This window comes from Martes martes, assembly GCF_963455335.1.
Source record: "Martes martes genome assembly, chromosome: 14".
NCBI lineage: Eukaryota > Metazoa > Chordata > Mammalia > Carnivora > Mustelidae > Martes > Martes martes.
The window spans coordinates 83,196,185-83,219,307 of record NC_137902.1 but is presented as its reverse complement, the minus strand read 5'-3'; the positions used below and the strand labels follow the sequence as shown (position 1 = coordinate 83,219,307).

The window sequence follows — 23,123 nt, the reverse complement described above, 5'->3', positions numbered from 1 at the left end:
ATTATTTCTTGTGTTTGTTCTTGTAATAAATCAAGCTGAAAACCAATTCCAAGATGTATTAAAAGTCTTTAGAGAGTTTACCACTGTTGCAAAAGAGTTCAGTGTTTGGAATGTGTGACTCCTGCAAAGAAAACCTAGCCAGCCCCAGGGAGTGATAAGAGAGCCCACTCTTTGGAGCGGTTTCCCTCTTCCTTGAAGACCCATCAGTCTCTCTGGGCCAGTCTGGCGGTCAGATTCTGTCTCCCAGGGCTGTCTCCGCCATGTGCTTCCCCTCTGCTTGTCCCGTAGACAGATCATAGGGCAGCCACCATGGGACGTTACTGGTGGAGAGAAGGCCGCAGATTGGCTTCAGACTTGGCTGAGACAGAGACCTTTTCTTCAGTCTCAGTATATAAAATGAATACAGGCAGCGTGGAGCCTGGCACACAGTAAATTATGATTTTTTTTTAAATGCATGCATACAGTTAGAGCTGCTCTCCTTGAAAGGGACGTCCAAGCCCCCAGGAGGTCGCTAAGGAATAAGGCCAAGCTCCTAGGTCTCTGAGCTTCCATATGAAGGATACTAGTGTTAGCCTAGGGACAGCCGTGACCTCTGCAGAGGTAATGGAGACACAGCTTGTTAGGTCTGAGCCAGGCTGGAACCCTTTCTCTATCTAATTTGGATAGATGGCCGGCCTGTCTTAGGGGGTTTGTGCACTTCTGTGAGTCCCTAATTGGGACTGCTAAGAAACCACTCATATACAGGAGGAGTCCGCCTCATTAAATTACAGTACGAACGGGTCCTGACTGCTCTTGTGTTCACCTATAAATAATCATATGGAATATTTTGGAAGAATAAAACGCTTATTCAGCTTTCCATGATTTGATTTATCCCCAGGCCCTAAATAGGAATGTGTACTTGTGCAGGACCATAAGCATGATTGTTTCAATAGGGTTGGGCTGCTGGGTGTCAGAAATACTTGTATCTCCATAATCCTCTTATCTTCACTTTATTATTAAATCATTAAAAATCTACTTTCTTGGTTTATTTCTGTTTCTCCATTTATGAAATACTCAGCCTGGCTCGCTTAACTGGTTTGTACATTTATGATTCCAATTGGCAAAATATATGTTTTATATTAAATATTTTATATAATATTTTATATTGGTTATATATAGTACTCCACGATGAATCCTTGAAATGGCAATTAAATTTAATGTGATCTTGATGATCTGAGATAAGAGTGGTTAACCTAGGTTTCACCTTTTTTGTGGGCAGTAGGTGGGGAAGGCTTTCCCTGAGTATAGATTTTGTGAGTTTATGTGGTCACGTATGTTGGTCTCCCTCTCTTTCTTATTAGAATCTACGTTCATGTGTCTGCTTTCCACAGGAAACTCTAGATAGCTCTTAAAAATCAAAACCCTAACCACTGGTGTAGAGTCTTGAGTAATGAGTACGTGAGGGTGTGGGTGTGTGTGTGTGTGTTGTGTGTACACGTGCAGAATTAGGAAGGTCTCTGAAGGGGGAGAAGTTCGCCCTCTGTGTGTGCGGGAGAAACTTCCAAGCAGAGGGGTAGCAAGTACAAAGTGCCTGTGACAGGAAAAACTAGCTTGTCAGAGGGACAAGGTGGCTGTCTGGGAGGGGTGGATGGGTGACAAGGTCAGAGGGGTGGGAAGGACACGGTCAAAGGACCGTGCTCAAAGGAGCTCAGCCCTGCTCCTACCCACAGGACTTCAGATTCCAACCCAAGGGCTGAGATCCAGAACTTGTGATCGGTTTTCATGGGGATACATTTAATTTTTTGCTCAGTTCGGGGCTCATCTCTTTGAATTTCAGGACATGTAAGATCATTAGATGATGCATTCTTCCCTTTGAAATCACGCAAATGTTTACCTATTTGCTTCTTAAGACAGGAGACTCTCTCCGGAGATCCCAGCCATTTCTAGTTTCGAATTATACTTTCTCTTCACTAATTCTGACTCCTAGAAACGTGTGAACCACATCCAACTGCATTTCTTCCATAGTGTGCAGACTGCTTCCCCCGCCCCTCCAGAATGAGGTGCAAAATGCTTTTTCTATCTTAACTATGCCAAGAAAAAAGTAACAAACGAGCCTGTCTGCACAGAGGCTGATAGGTCTGACCTAGCTCGACCTGATGCCTCCTCTGATCCAAGTGGGGCTACCGGGCAGCTTTCACTCAGTTTGGATGGTTGCATCGAGTTAAAACTGGTCCTGGGGAGCCCTGAAGTTTGGGTAGGGAGTGGAGAATAAACCTGGAGCTTGCTTTTTCTGTCGCATCTGGATGCTTTTTGCCATAGACTTGGGTGAGGAATCACATTTCACTTCTCTTGTCATAACAAGCGCTTATGCCCGTTTCGCTGCTTGACTCAAGCGTTGGAAATTTCGTAGGACGGACTATGTAAGTCTGCCTTATGCAGTGCTTATTGACTCGTTCTTACAGTCAGAGATGCGAAGGTGGTTCTTTTGGCGCTGAAACGTGTTGGGACCTTCATGTCTGGAAAGGAGGAGTTAGCGCTCCAAGTCACCGTTCCTTCCTCCCCCAAATAGTGCCTCGGTAACCCAGGGGCTCCCCTTCACAGCCTACTGGGCTGCCGTCCCCTTTCCCCTTCCAGTCCTGGACTCCGATGACACAGAACCTCACTGGCCGGTTAGAAAAAACATAACTAACAACAAAAGAAAATATTTACCCTTAGATAAGAAGCCTGCAAAGTTACTTAGGTTATTTGATGTTTGGCAAAATCCTGGAAAGCGGTTGAAAGTGTTTCTGTGAACTTTCCAGATGTTCTTTTTCTCCAGCCTCTCAACAAAGCCAAGCATCCCGTTAATGGGCAAGGTGTTAAGTTTTCTTATTTTATTCTCCTACAAAGAGTTTCAGATTTTGCCCGTCTTCATGAATCACCTTACTCCCCGCCCCTCCCGCCCCGCGCACTTTACTGTTTTGCCAAGTACATTTTGTGACCCTGGTTCCATTAACTAGACCATTAAAAACGTTTTACAAAGCCCGTTTTACAAAGCCAAAGAATATGCTTAGAAAGGGACACGTCGTCGAGGGAACCAGCCTTTTAAGTGGTGCTTTCAGTATTCCTGTGCTGGGAAGTAGAGACCCGGACCCCGTGTCTTCCTTCCAGATGAAGAGCCAACGGATGGGAACGGTTGTCCTGTTGGCTGTGGCTCCTTCAAGAGTGAGGACACAGACTCACATGTTCATGCCTGGCCCATGCACGTAACTGAGAGCACCGGCCAAGGGTCGGGGGTTACACAGCACCCACGTAGGAGGAAGGTCTGCAAAATTCACAGCGTGGCCTTGGCCGTGGCGCGCATCATCTTCTGCCCTTTGATCTGAGAACTCTTGTGTTTCAAGGACATTAAGTCAACCACAGAGTCAGCTTTTTTGTGCCGTGTTCAACAGATACATTGAACCACAGTGTTAGGTATTTAAAAGACATTTTTTTTTAAACTTTTCATTCGTTCCTGATTTTCCCTTGTCCTATTTTAGTACCTGGGAACCCTGTACTTCAGTTATTGTGGCAACGAGGGAAGAACATCATCTTCTAGTACGATTTCCAGCGTGTCCGTTGATGTTTGTTGTAGATATATATGTATCCTTGCCTCCGTTCTCTACGTGAAACATTTATAGTGATTATCATCTGTGTCCGCTGTAGGAAGGGGAAATAATCACACCGTGTAAAGGACCTCATTGGCTACCGATTTTTTTTTTTTTTACATGTGTCCAAATTGGCACATTTTGACTTAGATATTTAGCAAACATTCTTAAATGTAGAGATGGCTCATTGGGTCTGTACTAGCGTATGTTAACGTATGTTTCAAACCTTCACCCAGACAGGAAGGCGACTTGTGTGTGTGTATGTGTGTGAACTTGAACCCTGGTGATTTAAATGGGAGTTTCTCAGCATATGAATCAGTGATTAACTGGCATATCAGAGAACCCTGGAAGAGGGAACACTCCATCCCCAAGTTCCCAGACCTTTTATTGTGCGAAATCACAAGTCAGGGGCCCGACAATGAAATCTTCTTTGTATCTGGGTTGAAAAGGCTTTAAGAGTTGAACTTAATGCTCTTTAGGGTGAGGCTGTGTTGTGTAGGTGCCAAATAAATTTAAGAGCAAGCTCGTTGTCTTTGTTACTGCTAGTAAAGAGAGATTTACTACCTGAGATTATCTCATTCCTGCCGTGACATCACCAGCTCCTATAAAGATTATTGTATCTATTAAAACTGAAGATCACAAACTTGGTGAGCACGGACACTGCGGTTTTGCTTGCGTCATCTTAGAGAGTGCCCCGTGTACGGGTTTATCGACCTGCGTTCTCGGTTTTATTGCACAGCGTGGTGTGGCTGGGATCCTGTGTCTGCACCAGTCAGGTATGCCTTCGGCAACTGCGGCTCGGGTGCCGGCTGTGTCCTGGACAGGCCATCAGAAACCAGGAACTCACAGTCCGTTAAGCATCTGCCTTCGGCTCAGGTCATGATCGCAGGGTCCTGGGACCGAGCAGTCACCAGGACGTTTCTCCTGCCCTCCCGAGGGTGATGACCTGATGCGGGAGAAGTAAATCAACAATCAGTCTGGTTCTGTTACAACTAATGCCTCGAAGTAGACCCGGGTGTGTGGCTGGAGTTGCCCATGCAGGCTTCCTGGGAAAGTTCCTTTCAGGCGAGGAGATGCCTAACTTAGAGCCCTGAGTTGTCCGGGAGCACCTTGAAGTGAAGGGAACATTCTGGGCGAAAGGAGAATGAAAAGTGAAGTGTTGCGGAAGTGTCGCTACTCAAAAATAAAAAATAAATAAAAATAATCACCATAATAATAAAGTGTTGCTGCTCTGGGGTTCCTTGTCTTCTGCCACATTTGTAATGTGTAAGATTACACACCGTGGAGTTTTCCAGCCGCTAACCTGATAGAATTCTGTGTTTCCAAATCCCATTTGAAAGGCCGGTTTTCAGTGACGTAGTTTGAATCCTAAATTAGCCAGCACAGTAACAGTCTCTCTATGTTGGTGTCGTGGACAGTCCTGTGGGGGAGCACAAGACACCGGGGAAGGCTCTCACAGGCTGGTGTAGGACTTCCAGCAAATCTCTACCCTCTCTTTCACTCTGTCTCCTTGCTTTAAGCTGAAGAGAGCTTAGACCGTAAAATTCCTGAAAGCGGGGGTGCCTGGCTGGCTCGGTCGTTGAAGCCTGCCTCTGCCTTTGGCTTAGGTCATGATCTCAGTTCCCGGGGATCAGGGATCCAGCCCCCTACCCCTCCAGTCCTAGTCCCTGCTCAACAAGGAGCCTGCTTCTCCCTCTTCCTCTGTCCCCCCACCCCACCCACTTGTGCTCTCTTTCAAAAAGAAATAAATAAAACCTTTAAAAAAATTCCTGAAAGCCTTTTGAGTGGTAACGTCCTAGTAGATCAATGGGAAAGCTCAAGGCGAGAAGGAGTTGAGTTTTAAAGCGCCAAGAGATGAACTGCGTTCAGCTTGTCTTTCCATAGATGTTTCGGACGCAGCCCATTTTGCTATTCTGGTGTCCCGTTGAGGAGCGCTGACTTTCAGAGAGGGGACTTTGCTTTCTGAATCAGTCCTTTAACACGGACAGAGGAGCGAGTTGAATATGTGGCCATATTTTGTCTTTACGGAAAACCGCGTCTGGAACTGTGTGTGTTCTCTTTCCTGACCGCAGCTTCTGAGGAAAAGGCATATCGGAAATGACATTGTGACCATTGTCTTCCAAGAGCCCGGAGCACTTCCTTTTACTCCAAGAAGCATCCGGTCCCATTTCCAGCACGTCTTTGTCATCGTCAAAGTGCACAACCCGTGCACCGAGAACGTGTGTTACAGGTGAGCGAGCAGACCCCGGTCTTCCAGTCCGTCGGCTGGATTTCAGCAGCACCCCGTCTCCTGAAATATCTTTGTTTTCCAATTATTCTCTCTAACCCCATAATTATCCTTTTTTGGGTTCTTTTTCTAATTATATGTCCACTGTCTTCACTCAGGTGCTTTCTGTATGAAATAATTGCCTCCTTCCCGTTTTGAGCAGCGAAATGCCTAGGCGTTCAAAATGGTAGATTACACGTTTCCTCAGTTTCCCCCTTAAAAACTGCATGCAGCCGCGGCCGGAACCAGAGCTTCATTGATCCCAGCCTCCGAGGTGGATGATGTGGCGGTTTCAGCTCTTCCCAAGCGGAAGTAATGGCAGTAGTGGGAAAACACTGCTTCTCATCCAAGATCTTAGAAACACTCCCTCCCGCGGGGCTCCTGGGACCAGAGTTGACGCTCGTGTTGGTGATTTCCAAAGGCTGTACGTGTGCCTCCGAATTCCGAGCCGAATGTTTCTGGCTGTTTCCTCTCCTCTCCCCTTTCGGGGAGGTAGTTGCCCCTGGAAGATCTCGCCTTGTGGGGTGGAAGGGTGGGTGTCCGACCTGGGTTTAGAATCCAGCTGTGCTGTGCGCTGTGCTTTGTACAAGTTACTTTAATTTTGGAAACTTTCATTCATTCTCTTAAAGTTGAGGATAAGAGTACCTACCTGAGCGTGTAGAATAAATAGCAGGAATTCTGCAGAACACCTGTTAGGGTTCCTGGCACTCCCCAAAGGTCATTTCCCTTTATCATCCTAAAACCATAAGTGCTGTTTCAGCTGCCTCCTGGGCCGAATGGGGCGCACGCATGTGCACTGGGAGGAGACGGGGAGGTAGGGAAGACTATAGGGCGTGCTCTCCTAAATGCAGAGAAACTGGTCTGTGTGTTAGATGTTGCTGGTTTATATCCCTGCCCCACGCCCAGCCCGTCTCAAAGGAACACAGAGTCTATAAACTGGTCATTCTTAGCCCGAATGTCGCCTCACAGCTTGTTAAAATGGGCTCATTCTCTGACCCTGCTGTGTGGTACGCCGATGTCACAGACCTGAAATTGACCCGAGCATCTCTGTGATCCCTGAGTCACATCTGGGCGGAAGACCACTGGCCTGAATGCCCAGCACTACCTTAAAAAATGCCGTTTATAACAAGCATGACGTCTCCTATCGCAAGGGTAGGTTTAAAACAGATAATGTTGGTACAAACATGGTAAGTGGGACGATTCTTCTGAGATCTCACCCGATGAATGGTAATTATGGAGACTAATCTTAAATGAACCTTCATAGTACATGAGAAACGTAAGCCTAAGGCTTTATAGAATTTGGTGTTATTTTATTGGCTGCTGTTTTTAGGTCAAATCAAGTATTTTTAATTACTTTCCATTTTAGTTTATACTTCTGTCACAAGGCGGTTCGTGAGCACCAAAAATCTCTAAGTTAGCAGTAACATCTGTTTTCAGTTGTTTCAGGTTTTTGGATTTTAATAAAATGACTAGGGAGGGATGTTGAAACCAGTACTGGACTAGATGAAGATCTTACCAATAATTAAAGCAGACTGTGGCCGATTTGCTATGATAGAGGTTAGCATTGTGCAAATCACTCAACTGTGGAATCGTTGGTTTTTAAGTAACCATGTTGGTATCACTTAATTACCATTTGCTAATGAGATTCAAACATAAAGTGAGTAGAATGCCTCAAATTTTGAGAAGTGCCTCATAAACGTTCATACCGATCATGCTTAAAAACTTCATGAGCGTTCCTCCACAAGTCAGTAATAATCTTCTTGAATACTGTAGTCAAATCAATTCCCTCACATTTCATGAGGCCACATGAACTCTGTCCCATGGAATAATGTTACAGTGCTCACGTTTTCCAAAAACCCCTTATAGGATTCTTTCATATGCTGTTCCTCAAAACTCACCAGTGACAAAGTAAATTCATTAAAATAGTTTCCAAGGGAAGGGTAAAAAAACGGTCCGGGTCTCCTGACCCACAAATATCACTGGGTTAAGATGGTCTCTGCTGATAAAAACTGACATGGCTGGCAAGGCCAGAAACCCAGAAGGGCGTGCTTACCTTCCAGAGGTCATCTGAGGCACCTCCCTGGATGCGGCAGGGTTCCTAGGAAGTAAGGCTGGGTCTCTTTGAGCCTAGAGAGAGACGACAGGGCGGCATCCCGAGAGCTCCATGTACCGTCGTCGTAGTCTGAAGTCTTCAAAAAGCAAACTTAACTTGAATTTTACCGGCAAGAGCCGATGCAGAGCTAACCTTGAGGGACTGACGTGTTTGGATACTTTCCGAGATAAACTCTTTGCCACATGAATCCCGTGGTAAACGAATGCGTACACTGCTCACTGTGTAATCTTGGTAGCTCACTGTCGAGTAAGAGCGAGGCGGTATCTGTCCAAAGCCACGGGTTCCCTTTTCAAAAATTTAATGCATAGTCCCTCCTGTCAAAAATTAGATGGTAGTGTTAAATCAATGACCAAAGCGGTGATTGTGATACTAATAATGATAAAGCAGTTTGCATCATAAGAGCTTTGCCTGCAATATTTGGTTTCATGCTCACCGTGGCCTTTTGAGAATGGCGCAGTCTAACCTCCATGCTACGGATGAGGAAACTGAGGCATGGAGGGATGAAGTCGCCAGCTCAGAGCCTCTCGGCAAGCCGTGGGGCTAGAATCCCAGACACGGCGTGGCATATGCCCACCACCACTCTGCTTTCCCAGAACCCTTGCGTATCCGGGAATGCTCATTTTCGTGTTGTTGCTTTCAGTGGGGGGTCTTACATTTAGCTATGCCATCAAGTTACTTGGCTAAAATAAGAAATTCTGAGGGGCACCTGGGTGGCTCAGTTTGGTTAAGCGTCCAGCTCTTGATTTTGGCTCAGGTCATGGTCTCAGGGTTGTGAGATCGAGCCCCCGCATCAGGCTCTGTGCTCTGCGGGAAGTCTGTGTGAGATTCTCTCTCTCCACCTCTCCTCCTGCCTCCCCACGCCCCCGCATGCACGCACTCTGTCTCTCTCTCAAATAAATAAAAAAAATCTTAAAAAAAGAAAGAAAGAAAATTCTGAAACACTTTCTTGTTTCAGCCCATTGGAAATCATCTAAATCTGGCCAAGGACATTCCTCTGACCTCAGTTCTATTTGAAAGAATTCTATAAACTTCTGTAACCAGCGATCTCTAATTGATCTCCATTCCATAATACCATTAGTAATCCTAGAGTAGTGAGACCTCAATTCTGGCTGCTTTTCTTGGATCTGAGATACACAGGATTCCAGCTGATCGAGTTGTTAATATGCTGTGCATGCTGGAAGGAACTTTCTGTTAGATATTAGGGTCAATAATTTGGGACAAAATCAATTACCCTTTTATAAGATACCGCCCTCTAACCCCTACAGAGCTCCTCAGTCAGTGAGCACTTTTGGGGAACATATTTAGATAAAAAGTTTTCCCTGAGGCTTTGGCTTAAGTGCGTGCACCCTGCAGTCAGTTGGAGTAGCTTGAGATCCACAGAGCTAAGTGCAAAAAGGTAATCCTACAAGGTATCACTTGAGAGTGGGCCTCCCGGGCCTTCTGTGGGTAAAATTCTTCCAGGAAAATGTACTCATTACTGGAAGGAAAAAAAAAAAAATTAGGGGATGTGATCACATGAGTTTCCTGGGATGGCTGGTCCCAGTGCAGAGATAGGCCACATGACCCCACTGACTGGTTTAGAGAAGAAGCGACAAGGTGTGGTCAGCCTCATCGTAAGGCCAGCTAGCTTTGTGACAGCTCTCTGAGAGTTAAAACCTGAGGACCAGTTAATTCCTACGCAGTCTAGAATGTCCACTCTAAGGCTAGTCGCGGAGGGTGGGGCGGGGGGGAGATGAGTCCGCTATGAGGTTGGTCCCAAAGACATGTCAGCCTCTGTAGCATTTCCACTACCTTCCTTTGATGACACGAGTCGAGTCTGCCCCATCACTGTCTGGCTTAGTGCATGCGCTGCCGTCCCTGGATGGATTAGGTTCCTCTGTCCCAAAGGGAATCTTACAAGGTGTCATGTGAGAGTGGCGAATCCCCTGCCGCCAGTCTTCCATCCACAGCCCGGCTCCCCAGAAGTGACTCACTCTTCTGCGGAGCGTGCGGTCGAAAGCAAAGGTGAGAGAGAGCCGGAGACCGTGATCGTTTTAAGAGTCTAACCAGCCACTTTCTGGAAGAGGAGCTCACACCCGGCAGAACAGATCTGGACAGAATTCTTTCATCCCTCAGTTCACCGCGTTCCGGGATTTCGGCGATGACGACGATGAAGCACGGATCGCTTCCTTTGTTTATTGCAACACAGGGAACATCAGCCCGGGCAGACGTGGCATTAGTACTGCTTCTCGGTTTCCCGGTAGCTGCTCTGTCGTTGGGGAGTAGATGCTGTCGTTGCTCTGGGATTCGCCGTTCCCTCAGTCTGGTCCTTAATTCACTCTTCGTAGTTGCTCTCAAGACGGGTTTGACACCTTCTGCCTGATGTCGGGGAGCATCACTGTCAGTTTGGACACATTAAGGCAGTTGTTACTGTCATTCCACACTTGATCTTCTCAGTCCCTGCAATCTCTTAAAATTTTACCCCCGTAAAACATTCACGGAGATTTTCCAAATGTGACCAAGTGAGCACTTCCTACAAAAATGGGACACCTAAAACTTTTGACCCTGTGAAGTGTGATCATGGTGTCCACTACCCGTGAGATCCCAAGCAGCCACCTGGGGCTCATGACCTCATTTCTGTTGGAATCATCACTGTCTTTCCCAGTGATGACCAGCTGCGGAGTTAGAGCACCAGCCCGTCTGAGTTAGAAAAACAAACACACAAACCCTGGGCATCCAGAAATTAGTATAGAACAAAAAGCTACAAAACAGATAGCCTAAGTTGAGAGTATTGTAATGTTTACTGAAGGTAAATATTATAGTATCACCACTCATCTTGTTTCCTTTCTCTTTTTTTTCCCTTTCTCAGTGTTGGAGTTTCTAGATCAAAAGATGTGCCACCGTTTGGTCCACCCATTCCCAAAGGAGTAACCTTTCCAAAGTCAGCAGTATTTCGGGACTTCCTTTTAGCCAAAGTGATTAATGCAGAAAACGCAGCCCATAAGTCAGAAAAGTTCCGAGCGATGGCCACTCGAACGAGGCAAGAGTACTTGAAGGATCTGGCGGAGAACTTTGTCACGACCGCTACTGTGGACACGTCTGTGAAATTCAGCTTCATTACACTGGGCGCAAAGAAAAAGGAGAAAGTAAAGCCAAGGAAGGATGCCCATTTGTTCAGCGTCGGAGCAATCATGTGGCACGTCATAGCTCGGGACTTCGGCCAGTCTGCTGACATCGAATGTCTTCTTGGGATTTCCAATGAGTTCATAATGTTGATTGAAAAGGACTCCAAGAACGTTGTATTTAACTGCTCCTGCAGGGACGTTATCGGGTGGACATCGGGATTAATGAGCATCAAAGTGTTCTACGAGCGAGGGGAATGTATTCTTCTGTCCTCCGTGGACAACTGTGCTGAAGACGTCAGGGAAATTGTCCAGCGATTAGGAGTGAGTACAGGTTCTGTGTTTCCACCATCTTTAGGTCTTCGATCCCAGGTTTATGATGGCTTCCACTCTGGAAAATCCGCGATGATTGTGGCAGCTAGGGAATGCATTACTGTTTTGTATGGCTCTAGGGCTTAACTCTAAATGCTGTGTCCTTTTGAGCAGTTGCTAAATATGTGAGTGGTGGAGACACACCCATTATGGACTGTTTGGAAAGGAAATGTTAAACCAACTTCCGAAAGGGAACATCAGGATATATTTTTTATAGTATCTGAAAGAAACAAATAGAGAACTGTCTAGATATTATGTGTGTGTATAGAGACGGGCATGACCGGATCCTCTCAGTGGGAGACCAGCGGGCACACAGTTACTGGTGACCCTACGAATGACCGTGCCTTCTTTGCAACTTCAATTCTGTGTGTTTTTCTTTAGTGTTTTCGTGTTTTTCTTTAGTGTTTTTAGCAGGTGTTTTTCTTTAGTCTGCCAGATTAAATGTATGATTACTCTACAGCCACAGTTTCTTAAGGAGGTTTTATAGAATTACCCATTAAGTTAGACTTTAAAAAAAAAAATTCGTCCTGGAAGAGATTTTTTTTCAATGTTATTTTTAGTACAGAACCCCTACATGATGTCCACAGAGTATAACAGTTAATATTTCTTCTCCTGATTTTCACACAGAAAGATCCAGATTTCAGTTCGAGTCTGTCAAACCCATGATAGGAATAAATCAAATATAGTATAAGAACCCAAACATGCTGTGACAAAAGAATTTCTCATGTTTAAATCTTACCCCCCAGGGGATGTATATTTCAGTGTTTAGAAAAGATTTAGTCAATTACAGATCATGAAAAAAGGAGAATTTTTACCCATTTCCTGTCCCCTTTCCTCCCACCAAATATAAATCTCCCCTTTGTTATTCGAGACCATGTATTCAGACAATACAATCAAGTCAGTGTCTGCTAGCCTTGGAGAAATAATTTAATTATTTGTAGACGCTATTTACAGGAACAGACCTCAGTGCGTTCAACAGTATTATTGGGTGTACGGGCACAAACAGATGTGATTTGGGGATGATTCAGTACATAATTAGTTTATGTGTCTGGAGAACCGAGTTATCCTTGTGGGTCTTGAGACGCACTGTGCTTTCGATAATACCGGAAATAGTTCTTTTTAGGAGATCCACTGAGTCATCAAAGTCTGTGCTCCTGAAAATACAACACAAACAAACACCACTTCCCCAACCACCAAAATGCACATTTCGTAGGTCCTTCCCCATTCGCTGTTTTGTGGACCCCATTCTGCCCATTTCTAGAAGAGCAGTGGTGTGGCTGATGTGACAGGGGTGCTTGCTGTCCGGAGCGTGTTTGAGGAAATATATTGTGTGTCTAGTTGACTTGCAGCAGGAGATTTTGGGAACAAACCATCCTGCAGACAGCTGAGGGATTGGAACACAAGGTTGGTATAGGGCGGTGGCAAGGAGGATCCCACCTTCGTAGGGCAGATATGGGGAATGAGTGCTGGCTGGCGGGTGGTAGACTCGGTGTGCGTTTTATTGTGGTGGAAACTGAAATTAAAGGTGTCCGTTGTGCAGGTGCAGACCCAGGAAGGAAGAAGAGCTGATACCTAAGGGGGGACAGGCAGGGCCCGCTGCAGTTGCGTGCACCCCGTGACCCGCCCTCAGTGGGCCCGCTCTTGGACGAGCCCGTCCTTGCTTGAGTGTCCGCTGTTACCATCTTGAAGTTCTAAATAGTGTTGGACCCAGGGGCCCTGCATTTTGACTCTCAACTGGGCCCCACCGATTATGTGGGTGGTCTTGGGTAGGTACGTGGGTAGGAAGCCACCATTTTCCTGTGGTGATTGAGTCCATGTAGGTATGTAAGGAACTCCAGTTCTCTTCCCCTTTGCAAATGTTAAGAAGCAGGGAACAGAAGGGAGGAAGAAATGGCAAATGGCCAAAGTGTGGCCGGTAGCAGGCAGTTGGAAGAAATGAGAAACACAGAGGTCCCAGGAAGGGCTTGACTGTTCGCTCCTCTGTCTGATGTGTGGACGCTCAATTTCACCTGAAAATGGCATTGTCGCACATACGTAGACTTTTGGTAGGAAAGCGTCGTTGAAACAAAGTTGAAAAAGAAGTGAGGGAAAATTTTATTCAGGGTGTGTCCTCCTCTGACAATTTCCAGTTAGTTCAGTTCATAACTTTGCAAGCTTCAGTCTTTCAAAACCTCATTGCAAAGACCAGCAATGCCTTACCCCCGTTTCCCTGAGCCCCCAGCTGTCGTGTGTATCTGTGGGAAGTCGATGGGCCATGTGTGTCCCCGTGCGGGTAACCATGGAAACAGACACAGCGGACATGCACGGAGCCAGCCCAGTCCCACAGCTGTGCTTGCACTCGTAGGTCTTATTAAACAGGAATCTGGGTATTCAGAGCGTGTTTCCTGGAAATGGAGCATTTATTAAACTGCAGCTTTATACATGAGCTCTGTGATTTGGGGGGTACGGGTGTGATACATCCCAACTTTGAATTTCCCACAAATAAGCAATGCCGTAGTCATCGAGTGACATTTAATGAGCCTGTGTTTTTCTGGCCGTGCCTGTACCTTGCTCTCCGTGAGCGCTCTTGAGGGTGGCATTAAGTAATGATTGGGGTCTCAGTGCATGGCGTGGGAAGCCAACCACCTGGCTTCCACATTCCTTTTCATGACACAGCTGTACACTCACACTCTTCAGGAAGGTTAGAGCACTGAAGCCATCACTGCTTGGGGTTGCCCTTGGCCCCCAAAAGATGGACCCCAAGAAGGAGAGGTGGCCCACAGACATGGTGGCTGGGGGAGAGGGTCTCTGCTCCCTGCCAGAGCGCCATCCTGCACAATGCCCTTGTCAGCGGATGCCAAGGAGCCTGGCGGGCCTGCCCACATTGGAACTAAATGGTCCTCACCACCCAGGCAAGCAGGGGCAGCCTGCCCCCACAAGGGGGCTTCCCGGAGAGATTGGGGCCATTTTATAAGTTGGATGGAATTGTCTGAGTAGCTTTTAATGTTTAGTGGGTGAAACTGTCATCGTTTCAAAAGCCTACATTTTGCCGTCACTACGGTCCATCTGGAGCAGTGGGTTTATGTGCTTCGGAGCCAAACCCACTGGCATGGGGGAGGGGAGGAGGGAGTCACCAGAGCCCGTCTGACGCTCACGAGCTCTGGGGTCAGTGTCTTCTAAAAAAAAGCAGGACGCCTGTATCAGCAGTATTTGTGCCTTTGAAGAATAAAGCCCCTGTTTTACGTCCACTTTTCTCTCTGCATCCGATGCCACGGCTGCTTATGGTGAACTCGGCATTGCAACGTCCTTAGCGTGTCACCTGGGCCTTTGGAGGGCAGGGCTGGGAGGCCCGTGTGTGCACCTCGACCTGGTGGGGGCAGCGGGCGGGGGGATGCTCCACAGCGACGTCTCACGGTCTCCCCCTCCCTCCCCCCCACTCAGATAGTGACGCGAGGCTGCGAGACCGTGGAAATGACCCTGAGGAGGAACGGGCTGGGCCAGCTTGGCTTCCATGTGAATTTCGAAGGAATCGTTGCAGACGTGGAACCTTTCGGCTTCGCCTGGAAGGCCGGCCTTCGCCAAGGGAGCCGCCTCGTGGAGATCTGCAAGGTGGCCGTGGCCACTCTGACCCACGAGCAGATGATTGACCTGCTCCGGACCTCTGTGACCGTGAAGGTGGTCATCATCCAGCCCCACGACGATGGCTCGCCCCGGAGGTAAGGCCTGCGCGGCCCGAGGCAGGGCTGGCCCCCGCCTAGCCTCTGTAGCGGGCGCTGTCCCTGCCGCCCCTGCACGATCCGCAGAAGGGGTAGTCGGGTGCGTCTCGGGCCAAAGGCATGGGCCCATCAAGCATTAGAGCAATTGAAAAAGAGCTTAAAAAAAGTAACTAGTGTGTAACAAATGAGCAACTCTAATTTTCTAAGCTATTTCCAGGGACATTGCCCACGTGCAGGCTGAGATATTAACAAACTGAGGAGCAGAGCACCTGCTCGATGCCCCGGAACCCCCGAGAACCCACGTCTAAGAGGAAATGGTTTATCATTGCTCAGCCCTTAGCAAGTGAAACACTGTGTCACTAGAATTCCCTTCTGAAACGTGAAGTCATTGATTCTCAACAGGGTATGTAAGCGATCAGGCCTGTAGGTCTGGAGGAGGGATGGGACACGAGGCGGACTCTGTGAAGGGACGGCGGCTCCATTCCAGGTGAACTGGCTCGGGACACTGTTGGGAAGCTCAGAGCTGGGTGGTGGAGAGTAGGAAGGGAATGGGATTCGTAGGCGAGAGTGTTCCGTTGTTAATAGAAAAATAATCGAGCTCAACATCAAGAAGATACTAGGCGCCGAGGGGAAAGACGGCTAATCGGGAACAAGCCATCCGTGTGGGCAGAGGCCACCGTTGTGGCCGGAGCGTCTGCTAGTGTCGCTGCGAGGCTTTCTCTCCAGCTCCAAAGGCCTTCCTGCGGGCCACCCTACAGGCTCTGGCCTTTGAGAGATACGGCATGCTTGGAATCCAGGCCTTGGCTGTGTGACCTCGGGTCATGCGTGTGCTCTCTCTAACCCTTGTGGGCTGTCCCTAAGATGCGGATTATAAAAATGCCTCCTCTCACAAAGATTAAACAGGATGGAGACACGTGAAGCACGTAGCACCTTCTGGCATCATCAGTACCCCGCGCATTTTAGTTAATTTAAAAACTTGAGGATATTCATGTGAGTTTTTCCATGCTCTAAAAGAAATTCTTACCATTCCAAGATAGCAAGATGACCGTGCCCACTTTCTAGATGTACTTCTGTGGTCACTGAGGTCATTCCTTGTACTTTTTCTCCTGACTTCATCCTCTGAACCGGCGATGTCCAGCCACAGCTCCCACAGTGACCACCGTCCACATCTGCGGTGTCTGAAACAGTAGCTGTTGGCCACATGCAATGCCCACACGCTTGAGCTGTGGCGTGTGCTACCGAGAAAGTGCATTTTTCATTTCAATTAATTAATTAAGATTTCCATAGCCACACGTGGCTGGTGGCTACCGTTGATTGGACAGAACAGCTCTAAACCATGACATTTTTTTTAGAAAACCGACCCAAGGTATACCACCTTGCTCCCTAGCTAACATGCAGAATATTGCCGAAGTCCGTCTGTTCGATTTCTTACCACTTGCCACCTGCAGGACTTTCTGTGGCCGTGTTTCCTGTATCTGCCCAGTAGGTTTATAAAATGCAAGTTGAATGAGTTGAACTTCTTCTTGAGAGTAGCAGCCACGTGTGGTGGGAAATATTGCCTTACCAGGTTCTGTCCCGTCCAGTCTGTTTGCTTTCCAAAAATCCCACCAATCACACACACAGGTACAAGGGCAAAGAAATCAAAGACAGAAATTATTTTCTTAAAAACAAGACTTAGAAATAACCAAGGCAAGTCCTTTAGACCTTTGAAGCCACAATATTGTGTAAGTGAAGTGTTTTAAAATAAATTTTAAGTCAGTTCCGGGAAGTTTTCCCATGTATTAAAAGTGTTTTCTACCTTTGGTGGAAATAGAGTTTATAAATCTAGTGAGTATCTGTCTTAGAGCTTGATTACTGCTGTGGAGTTAGATAAAAAAGGTTACTGCATTCTCCTTTTGAGTAAAAGAATGACATTTCTCGCCCGTTTATAATTCTGGCCTACTGTTGCTCAGTAGAAATTTCTTTTTTTAGGCTTCTTAAGAGATCTGGTTTAAAAAGATGTTAAAATTATTATGGTTGGTATTTAAAACATATGATTTAGAAGAATACAACTTCCTGAGAAATACTGGATTGCTTTTTAGCTCAAACACACACACACTACCATTTAAAAGTTACTTTTTTATCCAAGGACGGGTTATCTGCCTTGGTCTGCACGTATCGGATTCTTTCTTTGTTTTAAATGCAAGTGTTCTTATTGAAGCTGTTCAAGATATTTACAGATTTTGCCTTTGTTTCCTTAGAGTCTCATTAATGTCACTCCCTGAAGATACAGATTTCTTTCCTGATTAATCTGGAATAACCCTTCTGTACTTTTACCTTAGCCGGGATCAGAATTCGCGGGTTTGCCTGGTAGTGACACTCCCCTTACCCCCAGCCCCATTTCTGCAAGTCACAAAGGTTTCAGGCCTCGCCTGTATCATTTAAAATTCCTCCCACTCAGTCTTCCAGTTTGGCGGGAATTTGCATCTGTATATTTTTAAATCCATATCTCTGTGAGCTTGGGGTTCGTGCTCTGCCTGCAACTGTCTGGGCTCCTGATAAAAGTACTTTCTGTTGTCAGGCAGCTTCACACGAGTCCTGACCCTTGCAGTAGTACCCCTTTGCTTTAGACCGCGAGGCAAGGACGAACATCCTTTTAAATTCCATCTGTGCTCCAGCAAGTTTAGCCTCTGTGCTATTCCCTTTTTGTAAGGAACAGTGGTGGGGCGGGGCTTAACGGGGGACATGGGTAGCGCTTGACTCACTGAAAAAATTAAAATACAGAACTTTTGAAAAAAACAGCGCTAGTGCCATTTCTCCTTGGCACAAGGATCTGTCTCAAGCTACAGCCGCACGCGTGATTGTGGTATGGATAATGCCGGCCTCCCTTTTCACACAGGGTTCTGAGTGCTAGTCAGGGAAGGGGCAAAAAAAAAAAAAGAAAGTTCATTTAAATGGACGTGTGCGTGTGTGTGTTTGTGTGTTTTTGTGTTTGTGTGTGTTGTGTATCTTGCCTGTAGGAGCCATAGAACTACAAAATTAGCCAAATCAGTGAATTACAAGATACTTCAGTCTTTGTAAGCATCGCATACAATACAGTGAAAAATGCCTGATTTCATTTTTGCTGTGTTATCAGCTGGATTTTTTTCCTGCAGGATCTCAGTGGGGAATAACTCGCCTCCAACCTGGCTGTCCCCATCAGCAGTAGGACAGGCCGTCCCCTAATAGACTCACTTCTGGTTGTTCGCACGTCAGAAGGTGTTTGCTTATGACTCAGAAGCTGCTGGATTAAACGAAGTCTTTAGTTGGGAAAGTATTTATCAAAAGCCACCCCAGGGTTTGAAGTCCCGTTCTCCAGCTTCCGGGTGATGGTAATTCAGCGGTCCCTCAGCTTGAAAGGAGGGGAGAGCTGCGTTTCCCTTCTCCTTGTGGAGTTGGGAGGATCCCTTCGGGAATGCTTATTAGCTGATATCTTGCTGGGGTTGGACCTGGAGCGGGATTCGCCTGTACAGGGAATGAGTGGCAAGAGGCAGTTGGGGAATAGCGCTCTTCAAATGGAAATGAGGTTTTAAAGGGAGGAGGGCATTTCCCAAGCAGACATCTCTGTGGCAAAGATAAAGAGGACTTGGCGGAGGAGGCTTCATTAAGCCCTTCCTCCGGTCTGCAAGGGATCCCACTGCCCCAGCTCCCAGCCTTCAAAGGTGACTGACACTCTTATCAATGTCATTTGAAGGCAAGTGCGTCCATTTAAAAGGCTGATATAAAGGCAATAACAACTCATCAGAATTACGCCTGAGTTGTTATACAATGTGAGTGATACAGTAAATAGGTCCAGGAAACGTGGAGATGAAATTCCTTGCCGTGGCGCCTGTATTTCATGTAATGTTTCATACTTTGTCGCCATACCGTCCCAGACATATTTTTCTATATAATGCAAAACAGTGGAAATCGTCTCCTGCCGTCTAGAGCTTTGATCGTTCTCTCGTCGTTCCACGGAAGCTTTGTGCTCATTTTATAAATTTACTTACGGCTCATTCTGTAAATCGGAGCTTCGTGGCGTTCTCCTTTGCTGCTGGTTGCGAGAGTGTTCCACGCCCTGAAGTACACACACCTAGTTCCGGAAACTGAACGAGGAAGGGAACCTCAATTTCATCAAATTAGCAGGTTGGAGAGAGAGAGAGAGAGAGATCTAAAGTAGGTGCTGAGTTGAGATCTTGACCTAAGCGAGGTTTTTAGAGTTCCAACTGCTTTGTGTGGATTAAAAAAATCAGTTACATTTGGTATTGTCTTTTTTTTTTTTAAAGATTTTACTTACTTGAGAGAGAGATAGTGAGAAAGAGCATGCACACAGGGCAGAGGCAGAGGCAGAAGGAGAAACGGGCTTCCCGCTGAGCAGGGAACCTGACACAGGGCTGGATCCCAGGACCCTCGAGATCACAACCTGAGCCAAAGGCAGACGCTTAACTGACTGAGCCCTCCAGGTGCCCCACATGTGGTATTGTCTTAGGGGCACCCTCCAGGAATGACCGTCAGTGTGAGTTGTGAAATGTTGTGCATCTCTGCCCTGTCCCTCCAATGTCAAGTTCAGATTTTTCCCTTCCTCTTTGAAGTAAGAACGTTGCATTATAGAAGGAATGAAAAGGTGGTGGCCTTGTGTTGTCCTCATTCAGTCTTTTCGTTAACCCTTAACTGGTCTGTGCCCTAACTGTGTGGGGCCCTGAGGCTCTGCACATGCCGGGGACAGACATTATCTTTACTTCCCTGGAACTCTTTCGTGGTCCACTTGGCATTCTAAAGTACAGGTCTTCACATTCAAAAATGGATTTCTCAAACTGTGGCCACAATTTCTTACTTGATACCGAGTATCTCAGCGCAGGAAATCCTCCACCCTCTCCAGTCAGGTGCTCCTGCCTTTTTAGCAGTCTGAAATGTTATAATGCCCCGACATTGACACAGGAGCGCAGAGGGGACAGTGAGCGTGAGCGTTCTGTTAGGCAGCTAACAGGTGCGTGCAGGACAAGCATACCCCACTCGGATAACGGGCAGCCGTGGGTATTCTCTTTCAGGAAATCCATTCATCAAAAACCAGGCATCAAACAGCTATTGAGAATCTTCTGCGTTTAACTTTGAAGGATGTAATGCAGTAAAATGGTATTCCTGGCCTCAAGCTTTCTAAGGAAAAAAAAAAAAGAGGAGGTTGGCTTCCTGGTGGTTTCAGTTGGATGGTGTGCTGGGTGTGGAGTGGGTCGAGACTCATTGCCGCTGGCTGTGGCTGGCGAGGGAGGGGAGGGGGCAGGCAGATGGACTGTTTAGCACCGGACGGCCTTGCTTCTTAGTCAGTACGACACACACCTTTTCGATTCAAGACCTTTATTCAAAGGGCTTGGCCATGTGGGCTTATGGTCTAGATGTGTCTTTTTCTAGGTACCATCTCAGTGTCTCTCTATCTGGATATAAATTAAGGAAATATGTAGAAAATTGCATTAATAGTTCATGGAGTACCTATTTCCTATATGACACTGCCCTAACCCTTACAGTAAGTTATGCTATGTGGTTATCTCCCTGTTGGAAGCTTTTGATTTTTTTTATGCAACAGAAAGAAAGAGTTTTTGATGTAAGTGAATGAGCATCAATTGCCCCTGTCACCTTGTTGGATGATTTGGAAAGAGTCTCTTAGCTATTAGCAGGCTATTAGCATAACAGACATTAAAATGATTAAAATATCAGTGATTACTTCAATCCCTAGGGCTATAAAAAGGTTTTTTTACAAAGCGCATAACAGAAGAGAAGCAGGTAGTTCATTTGAGGGGTTCTATCTGCCTTTGTTCCCAAAGATCCTCTCAGCTCCTCATGGAAACGATGACATGATGTGGGCCACATTACTGATTCGTTGATAGTTTTCTAAGGAGACAGCAGAATGTCTTAGAAAGACCACTGAGCTAAGAGTCTGGGTTCCAGCCGTGAACCTGTCCCTAATGGGCTGTATGGACTTTCCAACCTGTCTGAACCTTCTTCTGAAGGTGGGAGATTTCCTTTTGACCCCCTCAGACATTTTTGTGACGTTGAAATGCTGTCGTGTGTATGGAAAACGGGGCCGTGCCATACAAGGTCAGTGGCAGACAGAAGTCAGGGATAGCACGACAATATGTTGTAAGGCTTTTTGATTGATTACGGGGTTCAGTTAAAGGTTCTCTGTGATGCAGTTTCAAGTACAGCAAATGCAAGTTACAATTATGTGATTGAGCCCTGGTTGCTTGGTTCCTGGTCTGCCCACTGGAGATCCAGCTAACTTATCCAACTGCCGTTTTCTTTCCCTTCTCCCCCCGCCTTTTTTTTTTGGTAGAATATAACGTGTTTCTTTCAATCTTCTCGGTTTTCTGGGGTTTTGATCTCATGTTGCATCTCTTCAAAAGTATTCTCCCTGCTCATCCTCCCGTAGAACTCTTCCCCTTCCTAGTTTTGTAGTGGCATGTGTCCTGCTTTCATAGAAGAGGGAAAGAATAAAGTAGCGGGCTAACGATGAGTTGTTCTGTAAGAGAAGGTACACAAAGGGAATTTTACAGCTCTACGATTTTCTACAATTCCGATTATCCTATAAACTTTGCCATTCTGTAGTTCTACACATCTGCCTATTTTCTGGGAAGAACTTTCGTGAACATTGATGCACATTTTGCTATTTAATACTAGCTCCTTCTGTTTTATAAAAGGAAAAAAAAAAAGTAGCATCTATTTGACGGACTTCTTTCCTGTGAAGCCGGCACTTGTGAAAGCGTGCATGCCGCCTGTGATTTAACATGGGTCCAAAGGACGGTGCTATTTCTCACACTTTGACAGCTCTGGGTTTTGTTGTGTTTTGTTCTGTTTTTTAAGATTTTATTATTTGAGAGAGAGAAACACAGCGGGAGCAGGAACACAAGCAGGGGCAGAGGGAGCGGGAGAAGCAGGCTCCCCACTGAGCAGGGAACCCGATGTGGGTCTCGATCCCAGGACCCTGGGATCATGATCTCAGCCAAAGGCAACTGCTTAACCAACTGCCCTTATAGCTCTGGGTTTTAAGCCAAGAGCCCCAACTGTGTCTTTAATGGAGAACACTGTGATTCCTGGGGAAGGATCCTGCTGGGAATGAGTAGAGGAGAGTGTGCCGTGGCCCATCTGGGAGAGCCATCCGGGATGGCCCCGACGGCCAAGCCCAAAGGTGGCAGTGAGCCTTCAGAACTGGGGCCACAGCCTAGCGGTGATTCTGCCTTCAGATGCCCAAATGACTGACGGCTAATGGAGGGTTCTCCCAGGAAAGTAGAAGGGTCAGTTGAAAGAAGTTGGTCTACGGGGGCGGATGCCGGTTGGGGACTTTGCAGGGTGTCTCTGTGTAAGGGATGTGTAAGTGCGGTGCTTGGCAGTGTAGGCAAGTGCCTGTAACTGTGACCCTGGAGCAGGCACCCCTCCCCCCGACTGGCCATGCCCAGAGCCCAGGAAGCAGTAACAGCTGCCGCCCTAGGACCCTGCCAGGGAGAAGCCACTTCAGACCGCAGGACGCAGGGAGAGCGCTGATCAGTGTGCTTACAAGGACACTCATGAGTGTCCTTGGTCCAGGAAATAAGCCATTTCAGAAAGCCTGTTGTGCTAAGTTCAGAAGGACAAGGAGCAGTGTTTTGCAGAGTAAAGCAGTAAAATATAAGATGCTCCGAGGGCTCCAACGATGCCAACTCCGTGTCAGTTTCACAGTTTTGTGTACTGCAGGCTCAGTGAGCCCGTATTTTATGAACACTTTGGTCCAGAGAATGTTTTTGCCTTCCTTCTAATACTACGGAGCAGTATTAGACTCAGAGAAGTTCCTGGCTAGACAAGCAATGTTAACAAGTGTATGTATATTTAACCCTGAAGCGGAGTGCGTATTGATGTCTACATGGCATGTTAATTAGAAGCATAAGTAGGTGACGTGTACATTTGTTACTGACCAAAGAGGAAATCAATATGCTCACATGTAAGTGACCC

The 23,123-nt window shown here is 46.7% G+C and overlaps 1 protein-coding gene across 1 annotated transcript in view; it reads left to right on the top strand.

Annotated features, from left to right (window-relative positions):
- Positions 1 to 23,123, top strand: part of SIPA1L2 (signal induced proliferation associated 1 like 2) — a gene marked incomplete at its 5' end in the record, with an annotated part of 105,459 nt that overhangs the window by 34,849 nt on the left and 47,487 nt on the right. The window contains 3 exons of the mRNA XM_080823479.1: positions 5,678 to 5,835; positions 10,833 to 11,409; positions 14,878 to 15,152. Coding sequence (XP_080679605.1) covers positions 5,678 to 5,835; positions 10,833 to 11,409; positions 14,878 to 15,152 — 1,010 coding nt within the window. The remainder of the gene's footprint in view (positions 1 to 5,677; positions 5,836 to 10,832; positions 11,410 to 14,877; positions 15,153 to 23,123) is intronic.